The 10,470-nt window shown below is 47.9% G+C and overlaps 1 protein-coding gene across 2 annotated transcripts; it reads left to right on the top strand.

The window, feature by feature from the left end:
• Positions 1 to 568: 568 nt before the first annotated feature.
• SLC25A33 (solute carrier family 25 member 33) lies at positions 569 to 9,370 on the top strand. Of its 2 annotated transcripts, XM_063317449.1 has the most exons (7): positions 569 to 688; positions 3,642 to 3,821; positions 5,069 to 5,146; positions 5,497 to 5,597; positions 6,667 to 6,733; positions 7,526 to 7,806; positions 8,913 to 9,369. In XM_063317449.1, the coding sequence occupies exons 1-7, from the start codon at positions 636 to 638 to the stop codon at positions 9,113 to 9,115; spliced, it is 963 nt and encodes a 320-aa protein (XP_063173519.1). In that variant the 5' UTR covers positions 569 to 635; the 3' UTR covers positions 9,116 to 9,369. The 2 variants fall into 2 exon arrangements, with proteins under 2 accessions (XP_063173519.1, XP_063173520.1); XM_063317450.1 differs by lacking the exon at positions 5,069 to 5,146 and having other exon boundaries at positions 8,913 to 9,370.
• Positions 9,371 to 10,470: the final 1,100 nt, after the last annotated feature.

Raw genomic sequence — 10,470 nt, 5'->3', positions numbered from 1 at the left:
CAAACACTGCCCTAGGCTAAAGTGGGCTGTTATAAACCATGGCTTAGATTCTCATTTCTTCTTTGTGCGACCTTCGCTGGAAAACTAGCATAAGCGGAGCATGACAACCTGGCGTGGGACTACACCTTCCCTTATCCCCCCAGCCACGGTGGCTGCGGATGGCGTGACTTGTAGTCCCACACAACTGGGAGAGGGGACCAAGTGGCGAGCCGTGACTTCCATTTTTTTTCCCCTAGCGTGGATATTCATTCTAATACTGGAACGCCCCAACGCACCGGCCAAGGCCACACCCCCGCCTTCCACGGAGCCCCATTCATAAGAAAAATACCCACCCGGGAGTAGCCCCGCCCCTCCCCGGAGCCCCGCCCCCGCCTCTGTGACGCTCCCCCTCGCCGCCCGGGCCGCGTCCTCTCCTCACCCGCCTTCCGCGGCCAGCCAATCGCGCCCCGCGGCGCCGCGCGTCATCGCGCTCCCCCCCGGCGCTCCGCCGGCCTCGTGGTTGGCCCGCTCGGCACGTGGAGCCCGGCGCCGGCATCGCGTGATGGTGGCGCAGGCGCAGTGGCGAGCAGTCGATCCGGGAGCAGGCAGTTCGCAGCGCGGTGCCGGGAGGGACGGAGGCCGGCTGGGAGGCGGGCATGGCCGGGGTCGCGCCGGAGAGGAGCACGCTGCTCCACCTGGTCGCCGGGGGGTGAGTCCTGCGCGGCCCCCTCCTCTGCTCCATTCATGCTTTCCTCCCCCTCCCACCCCCATTCAGCCCTTTCCCCCTTCCCCATTCATCCCTTCTCGCCCCCATTTTCCCCCTTCTTCCTTTCTATTTCCCTTCATTCCCTCCTCCTTTCCCCCTTACGTTCAGAATCCCCCCCCCCCAATTCCCAATTCTCCTCTTCAGGTTAATCCTACCTCCCCCCCCCCCCCGTTTTCTCATTTTCCTTCCCTGCTCCTTTTTGGCCGTCCTTCCTCATCTGTCCCCCCCACGCCCCCCACCACTTTATCCACTGACCTCCCATGGACAGCAGCAGTCTACCCTTGGCTGTCGGTCGCCGACCAGCATCCCAGGGCTGGTCCCAGCGCCCAGCCCCATTCTCCACCAAGCGAGCATGTCAGGTCCGGGAGACCAACGTTGCATCAGATTCAGCAGATCGACGTTGCATCAGACCCATGAGATCGACATGTCTTCGGATCCTGTAGATCGCCCCGGCAACTTTCTTTCCCCCGAAAAAGGCTCCCCGCTTTGCACAACAGGCCGCATCCGAAACCGAGTGGGCTTTGCCTAACATCCTCCGTGAACCTCTTCCCCTGCCTCGAAACAACAACAACAACAAAAAAGTTTAAATGATGCTAAGGACCTTGCGCAAAGGGTGACAACATGATGAAACAACCCAGCCATGCGTGTGTTGTGTGAAGTGACTGATTCAGCAGACAAGCTATAATTAGATGTGTGAGATTTTCTGCCCGTATGTGGGGTTTGTGGATGCATTTGGGGCAGGCACTCAGCTCCCTCTGCAAAACCTGATTTTTAGTCAAGGGGCCTCAAGCTATTAACTTTCAGCGTATCTGGTACAAATAAAATTCAGCCCATGTGGGCCGGATGAGGGGAGTAGAGATTCGCATACACTTCCTGAAATGGGAGATAATTATTATCATGCCCCGGTTATGAAATCCACAGATGTCCCTTAATAGAAAAAGACTTCTTAAAAGATTAGATGTATTTGAGGGATGTGTCGCTATCAATTGTTATCTAAATGTGAGCACCAGTGCGGTGTCCTGACTTAATCCCTGATGTTTATTACCCTTCTGCCCTGCCAATCACCGTAATGCTCCTGGGAAAAAGAGAATACGGGGCATGACCAAGGTTTTTCTCCGAAGCAGAAGCCAGTTTCATAAACTTTCCCCCTGGTTTCTAAATCTGCCTGTGGGGTCCTGACATTGCGAGGCTGGGGGAAGGAAACCATCTTTTTCCTGTCTTCCCTGCGTCAATGGTCAAAAATAAATAGCCTGATTTTCAGAGTGGGCTGTCCCTCCTAACGTCCTGCCTGGGTGAAGCCAGGAGCTTTGTGGGTCTAGCTTGTGTTCTTTTGAAAGTCCCTTGCTGTGTTTACACAGGCACAAATCGCACTTCGGCCTTTGTAAATAGGCACTTGGGAGAGCAAGGACCACAAATTGTGTCACGCAGTTCCTTGGCATTTCAAGATTGTTGCTGTTTTTTCTGCTCGATTAGCAGTTGTCCCCCCAAGCCAACTCTTGATCGTTGCATTTCTTCCCTCCTTCGAAACACAATGTCCTAAAAAGGCTTGTGTTCCCGCTGTCTTACCCCACGCTGATTTCCTTGCTGTATAGAGACATTAAGGTCACCTCTTCCCTCTGATCCATCATAATTGGCTCGAGCGATTGTGTTTTGAAAGTGTAATGTGCTGGGAAAGGAAGATTGCACCATGTTCTGTGTGTGTGCTGGGGGAAAGCCTTTAACTGTCAAGTTAGATCTTTTAAGACAGCAAGATCAACTTGGAATAAAACTCATTCCAAAAGACTGACTTTAGTTGCAGCAAAGCCACATTAACTGGAGTTTAGCTTAGGGTTGTTGGAGAAAACAAACCAGGATGAGCTCAAACAAACCAAAAACTAAAAAAAAATTCCCCAAAGGGTGTACAAACCAACATCACTACTGGACCCATCATCCCCTGCTTGTAAAGCCATACGCCTTGAATGGCCCCTGGTGTGAGAGAAGGCAGCCACAGAAATTAAGAAAATTGTCTTTTCAAGCTTTTTAGCGTGTCGGCTCCTCAGCAACATATTCCATTGGGATTCATTATTCTCTGAAGCAAAGGGAAATACGACATCAGCCAACGGTTTCCTTTCCTTTGCCAGATCCTTGAAACTCTACTTGTATTTTGAGATCCCAGGCCCTGAATAATATGCTGGCTTAAAGTTCTTTGAGCGGTTCTGAGATGTAGCTTGGCTCACTGGCACGACCTCTCTTTTTCCTGTCACCGACCCTGGTACAATTCTGAATTTCTGCCTCCCACTTGGGGATAACTGGAGGCAAGTAGCTTTTGTTATGCAGAGAGGATATATTTCTATTTTGTATGGACTTTGAATTTTTGCTGGAATGGTGGCCTGAAAATGTTGTAAGTGTTTCTTTGAATTACAGTTATTTTCTATTTTAGAAGGTTGATGGCAAGATGAAAATTAAATCTCTTTGGTGTCAGCCAGCCGCTTCTCTTTTTCAACGGTATCTAAGCAGTGGAGCACGTGGGATTTTCCAGTTCCCCAGCACAGTCAATAAGGGCCCTCCAGAGCAAAATGTTTCTGGTTGACATAGATGCAGAATGATCAGGAAGCGTGTCATGCGCTGGATTCAGACTTGCGGGACGCGCATTGTTGCTTTTTAGTAGAATGTTGTGATCCACTCCCTGCGTTTTGTGGGAAGTCGTTTATCTAGAATGTGCCCTTTGCTTTGAACAGCAGAACTAACGTCCTTTGTTTCAGCAGTAGAACAAAACGTGAACCTGTCTCCTAGTTTAAGACGCTCAATTGAAACACAGAACATTTTTTAATCGATAGAGAGTTAAGTTAGTTTTTTGTTCCTTTTTTCTACTGTTAGATTTTATTTATTTTTGGGGGGGGTGCTTTGAATTTTCCAGATGCGGAGGAACCGTGGGGGCCATCTTCACCTGCCCTTTGGAAGTAATCAAGACAAGGCTTCAGTCCTCAAGATTGGCCTTCCGGGCCATCTATTACCCTCAGGTGCATCTGGGGACACTCAGCGGTGATGGCATGGTCCGTCCAGCATCTCTGCCCCCCAGTCTCATCCAGGTGCTCAAGTGAGTGTCTTGAAAAATTTGGTCTTTGCGTTTCTGGAAAGCTTTTGTACCTTGACCTCTATCTAGAAAGATTTGCAGGGATGTCTGTATTTCCTAAACGTTTTGCTCGCAGGACCCTTCCCACTTTTAAAAATTACAGAGGACCCCCAAACAGCTTTTGTTTGCGTAGGTTAATATTTATTGATATTTACCACATTCAAAATGAAAACCGACGCCTTCGCGGAATATTTATTTACAGAATTGTGTAAAAGTAATAATATGAAACCCTTGAGATATTAACATCCATAAAATACTTCTCATGAGAAAACCCAATGGGTAGTTTTTAACAAATAAAAAATAATGACAAGAAGGGTGACATTTTAATTTTTTTGCAAATACCTTCAATATCTGGCAAATAATTTTGATTTTGTGGACCCTGGAGAGGGCCTTGGGGGACCACACTTTACGGAACACCGGCTTGGATGCTTCTCGTAACTTTGATGGAAGCAGCCAGTGGAGCGTTCTTGTTCCGTACTCAGTGCCCAGTGCAAGGGAAGGGTGCCGTGCCAGGCAAAACAGCTTGCTTGGCATTTTAAAAATAACACACACACACCTTGGCAGCTTCTCTGCTGAATCTGCATGTGTTATGTAAGCACAGAGGGGCAGTGTAGTGTTGTACAGCTGGGGGTGGTGGTGTTGTGGCTTTGGATGAATCTCAGCAAAAGCAAGTTTTTGACGCCGGAGTTGCCAGCTTAAAACGAAGGAGGCCAAGTTGTCCTTGGCAGCCTCCTGCCCCGTCCCCCTTTAAAAACTCGCTGTTCTAAATTTCCCATGGAAAATAGAATCACAGAGCCTCCTCCAAAGGAGGAGTGAGCTTGTCCAGACAATGCCTGGTTTGTCTTTCCCACCTTGGCCCCAAACACAATCGTTCCCTGTTTAAGCAGTGAAAGGTCAGGCATCTTGGAAATACAGATGCTAAAGCGGACCCCAAATGCTTGGGGCCAGTTTTGGGGTGACACGCTTCAGCGTGGAGTCTTTGCTTAAATGGGGAGGTGGGGAGTTGGCCAATGCCCGCCCAGCCCACAAACAGCTGAAAAATCAATGCAAAGCGCAGAGAACTTGATTTTCTTAGAAACAGCCTGGATAAAATTACTACCTTGTAGCTTTCTATCACGGGTCTCTTAATCCAATCCTTTTTAATTGCCAGCTGCTTTGAACAGATCTCTTAAGTTTCTGCTTCCTCCCCCCCCCCCCATTTTTTTTCCCAGGTCCATTTTGGAAAAGGAGGGACCAAAATCCCTTTTCCGCGGGCTGGGGCCCAATCTGGTTGGAGTGGCACCGTCCAGGTAGAATTTCACGGGAAAGGGGTGCATTTTTTAAAATGTCCAAGGGGTTTAATTTGTTGGTGCAGGATTGCAAAAAGCTGTGTTGGGGGGCACAAGGGGAATTCTGGTCATCGTGAGACTCTGGGTAAATGTTAAGAATGTGAGGATTGGCCTTTGTGCTAATACATCTCGCAGGCTTTAAGGCAGTCTCTTAGGAATGCAAAATACATGGTGAAATATATGTCCCGTGTCCTAGAGGGGTTGGGGACTGGGAAAAAACCAATTTGCCGGCTTGAAAGCCAATATCTAGCTCAGCAAAGGTGCTGATTTTATCCCCTTAAGTTTATAAAACTACTTCCTTCTCTTTCCAGGGCTGTTTATTTTGCGTGTTATTCCGGAGCAAAGGAGCAGTTCAGCCACATCTTTGCGCCCAACAGCAGCATCGTCCACATCTGCTCAGCGGCTTCTGCTGGTTCGTAATCCTGTCCCAGGCGCCAATTCTTGCTTTGCCCCCTCCCATCCAGTTGGACTGAGCGACAGTCACCATGCCACTTTGGGGGTAAAAATTAAGATTTCGAGGTCAGCCTGGAGCATTCGGTGGGGTACCTGCATTCACTGGGCCTGTGCAAATTTGGTATTTTCCATTCTGTTTCCTGCAATCAGATTCCCACTCTGCAGCCACTGAGCCTCCTGGCTGGGGAATTCTGGGAGGTGAAGTCCAACATCTTAAGGTTGCCAAGTCTGAAAAACACTGTTTTAAAGGAATGATTTCTCTCCTTCATGGGCTGTGTGCTTAGATGAATAGCGGGGCAAACTAGTTGAGCCCAGCTTGGCGAATGCCCCCATGTGGGCATCTTAGCAGCACAGTGTTGTTTTTGATGGCTGAGAAATCTCCGTGCAATAAATAAATTAAAAACTGAGGTCGGCTTTGCCGGTGACCCCTTTGCTGGGGCTTCTTCGAGGCCCCCGCTAGCCCACCATCCAGGGATCCCCAGCTTGCAAAGGAGCCGTGCACATCAACCACTTAAAAATAAATGAGAACGTAGAGGTGAGAAAAAACGGATGTGGCGTTCTGCGCATTGGCACACCAGGTCTCCTCCAACCTGGGAATTTTTGCCGTGTGGTGCAAATGGGCCTTTCAGAAGTTTTAGCCACATACAAACATCCGCAGAGTAAAAGGTTATTATTATTATCATTATTGTTGTTGTTGTTTGTAATAAACTTTCATTTCTTTCATTGGGGGCAGGAATCTCTCACACAAGCTGTTCAGTTCCAGTGCCCTGCAGAGCAGCTCGGGACCACAAGTCCCATCAAGCCCAGGCTAGGGCAGGGGATGATGGGAGTTGTAATCCCGCCAGCCTGCAGGCCCTCCAGGTTGAGAAAGAATGGGAGGGGGGGGACCATTCACGATCACTATCAGAGGAGACAGAGGTTACAACTTTGTGAACAGACTGACGTTTCTTTTCCTCTGTCCCATTTTTAAAAAATGTTTCTCTCCCTCTCCCCTGTCATTTTTGGTGGTTTTCCTTTCTCTCCTCCAGCTTTTGTGACTAATTCCCTGATGAACCCCATCTGGATGGTGAAAACCAGAATGCAGCTAGAAAGAAGGTAAGGGGTGGGGAGCAATTGGGAGTTGAGCATCCCGAACGAAAGCATTTTCCCGTGATTTTCTTTTTCTCCTTTGTAATCTGCATCTCGGAAGGGGTTTTATTTTAGAAGCCATCTTCCCCTTTCAGGAAATACCATTTTGCCCCTCAGCTGTGATGGATGGTTAGGATTTTGCCCCAGGCCAAAAGTCCTCGCCCTTAGAAAGCTAGCAGGAAGATTTTGATCTTTTGTAATGGCCGCAGCAGCTTTGAATGGGATGCTTTTCGTTTACTAAAAATGGTTTTTGTTGCTTTGAGACCTGCAAATCATGGGAAGAGGCAGTGTCCAAAGGGGGCAGACCGAGGGAGAAGCAGCTGCATCTGTAGCAAATATTTTATTTATTGCAGTAATTTGCAAGCCCCGCTGCCCAGCGGCCTCCACGCAGCTTTGAAGCCACAGACTGAATATCTGTTAAATTTTACACGTTCTATTAAACCCAATGTCGACATTAAATGCCATAAATATACAGAGAAGCATTCCCACATATTTTATTCCCATCTCAGTTTCCCGGAAGGATGTTAGTTAGCATTGTTATTGTTGTTTTCTGCCTTAGACCAGTGTTTCACAAACTGGGCAACTTTAAGATGTGTGGACTTCGACTCCCAGAATTCAAATGCTGGCTGGGGAATTCTGGGAGTTGAAGTCCACACATCTTAAAGTTGCCCAGTTTGAGAAACACACCACCGCCCTAGACTCTTAAGCTTTAGGGACAAATGGGATATACCCATTTGCTGATCTTTCTCTGCCCGCCAGAGTCCATGGCTCAAAGCAGATGAACACGTTGCAATGCGCCAGATATGTTTATCGCTCCGAAGGCGTCCGGGGGTTTTACCGGGGCCTCACCGCCTCCTACGCTGGGATCTCCGAGACCATCATCTGCTTCGCTATTTACGAAAGACTGAAGCAACACTTGAAGGATCCAAGCTGGTCTCCTTTCACCGGAAGCCCGGAGATGAATTCCACAAATTTCTTTGGAATAATGGCCGCTGCCGCCATTTCCAAGGGATGCGCGTCTTGTATTGCTTACCCCCACGGTATGTGCGCCTCTTCCTCTTTCACCCAGACGTAGCTAAACCCGCCCTGGGCTAGCAAAACCCATTAAACTCATTATTTAACTGAGAACAGCAATGCCTTGAAGAAAGTGCTTTGGGATTGGATGGTTCTGTCTGCTTGTGTATGTGGAAAATCAAGTTTCTAGCCCTCATTGTTACGAGCGTGGCTTGCTCCAGAACTTCCCCCCAGTGGCGTTCCTCTACGAGAGAAAACAATGCGATTGCACACTTTCCGGCAGAAAGGGCAAGAAAATTAAACCAGCAGGATGTATGCGTGTTAACACGTTAGTGTGGCAGAATTCAGCCTGCCTTGTCTGAAAATTAATCAAGTGCAATAGAAAGAGAGAATACTGTGGATAGCAATGCTTCACAGTAACTTAATAAGATGCTTAATTGGCCATTGATGAGCCCTGTAGGATTTCCCAGCAAGAAAAAAAGCAACGTGAACACCCAACTGCTATGCCGTACGATTTAAAAAAAAAGTTCCTTTCTGGATTTTGAAGTGTTTCCCCTCTTCCTTCTAAGTTAGATGTAGCAGTGGTGGGGGACCTTACTAGCTGGTATCTCCCTGATGAATTACAGGTAGTCCTCGACTTACAACCGCAATGGGGACCAGAATTCTCATCGTAAGTCATTGCAGTCGTAAGTCAAGTCACCACAATATTGGACCCGAGTTTATGACCATTTTTACGGCGTCCATTAAGCGAATCACCATGGTCGTTAAGCAGATCACAGTTGTTAAGCGAATCTAGCTTCCCCAGTGGGCGTTTTTTGCTGGAAAATGGTTAAACCATTGCAAAACGCAACCGGGACGCCACAACTGGTCGTAAACGCGAGCTGGTTGCCAAGTGCCTGAAATGCGATAGTATGACCGTGTGCGGGGGTGTGGTGTTTTGCAATGCTTGGGAGCACTTTACAGGCCACAAAGCGCCCATTCCAGGCCCGTCGTAACTTTGGACCGCCGTTAAATGGACGGTCATAAGTCGAGGACTACTTGTAGACCCCTTTTATAGGCTCTACGCCAATAAACCTGGGCTGAATTTAGGTACAGGGCCGTGTGCTGACGTTTTGCCCCTCCCTGTCCGCAGAAGTCATCCGGACGAGGCTACGTGAGGAAGGCACAAAATACCGGACCTTCATGCAGACGGCCCGGCTGGTTTTCCAAGAAGAGGGATACTTCGCTTTTTATCGTGGACTTTTTGCGCAGCTCATGAGGCAGATTCCCAACACGGCCATCGTTCTATCCACCTATGAGCTGATTGTGTATCTGCTAGAAGATCAAATTAAGTAGCCGTCCAGAACCAGACTGTATACGCCAGAGGACAAAACCACCGCCGATTGTGGGACACTTCACAACGGACTAGGGGAAAAAAAACTTTGAAAGTGACGGACCACTTGCTGGATGTGGATTTCCTTTCGGGGAGGTGGCACTTTTTCCTCCCCTCCCCCCCCTTTCTGTGCAATTTTCCTCCCAGAGTTGTTTTTAAAGGTACGTATGTTAATAGTTTTTTTTTTTTTTAACTTAAAGAGAGAAGGTTCAGAAATTAAAAGAATGACTAAATTAAATTACACTATTTAATTTCTGTGGATGCCCCCAGCCTGCCCTCCTTTTGTTTTATGTGCACATTTTTCTTTTTCTTTTTTCTTTTCTTTTAATTGTGAAAAGTTGCAATTCTCTGACGGGAGATGTATCCTGCAGTTCCTGCAAAATGCTATGGCGGGTGCTTGGAAAAGAGCTGGGATTCGTCAGTCCAAGGTGGTGGTGGTGGTTTTTCTTTTTTTAATTAAGTGATTTTCTTTCACGGGAAATTCCCGGTGAAAGTCAGCGTGGAATTTCTTTGCACAGCATGCGCACACACACACAGAATTCATTTTCACAAAATACGACCAGTAGGCGCTCTGATGTAGAAGCCAACAGCATAAAATGAGTGAGTCTGTGCCCTCCTCTTCTCTAATTGTGTTTTTTTATTCAGTATTGTGCATTATATCAAAATGGAATCTCGCTGTCCAGATTTTTTTTTTAATCTATTTATCAGATTTTTATCACCGCCCATCTCCCCCGCATGGGTGACCCTGGCCGGCTCACAATAAAACAATTTAAAATTTGATAAAATCATAAATACTGCCAATAATCCATCAGTATAAAATGCAATTTCCCTTCAACAGGCAGCTGGGGACTGCTGGCAATTCTAGCCCAAATGAAGAAATTTAGGAACAGGTACCACCCCCACCCTCACATTACACAATTGAGAGTAATGCAAACTTAAATTTTGGGAGATGCCCACCTCAGCTTGGGCTTCCAAGCTAAGCAAAGTTTAGGGAGGGCCTGGATGGGAGACCACCCAGTGACCACCAAGACCCGAGGCTGTATTGGCAGGGAGGAATTAAAGAATGCCAAATTGAAGAGGGGAGGAAGAGAGTCTGCTGGAAAGGGGCACTGCCAGGCTGGGGAAGATGGCTTCCCAAACCATGCTCTCTTCTACCTGTACAACTGCAGCTGTGGACTTAAGGGGGGTCAAGAGAGACCGCTGACCCTGGAATTGTTATATATTCACACAAACGCACTGAGGATGCTCCCTTATTCCAAATCGCGAAGGAGCCGCCATCAACCGACACAGACAAGGCCAGGCAAACCCCCACGACGCC

This window comes from Candoia aspera, chromosome 18 (assembly GCF_035149785.1).
Source record: "Candoia aspera isolate rCanAsp1 chromosome 18, rCanAsp1.hap2, whole genome shotgun sequence".
In the NCBI taxonomy this organism is placed as follows: Eukaryota; Metazoa; Chordata; class Lepidosauria; order Squamata; family Boidae; genus Candoia; species Candoia aspera.
This window is presented reverse-complemented; position numbering and strand designations above follow the sequence as displayed.

Excerpts from the sequence above, each read along its gene's own strand:
- SLC25A33 (XM_063317449.1), top strand. The coding sequence starts at position 636 with ATGGCCGGGGTCGCGCCGGAGAGGAGCACGCTGCTCCACCTGGTCGCC. Across the intron at positions 6,734-7,525 it reads AGAATGCAGCTAGAAAGAAG|AGTCCATGGCTCAAAGCAGA; the intron begins GTAAGGGGTGGG and ends TCTGCCCGCCAG. Across the intron at positions 7,807-8,912 it reads TTGTATTGCTTACCCCCACG|AAGTCATCCGGACGAGGCTA; the intron begins GTATGTGCGCCT and ends CCCTGTCCGCAG.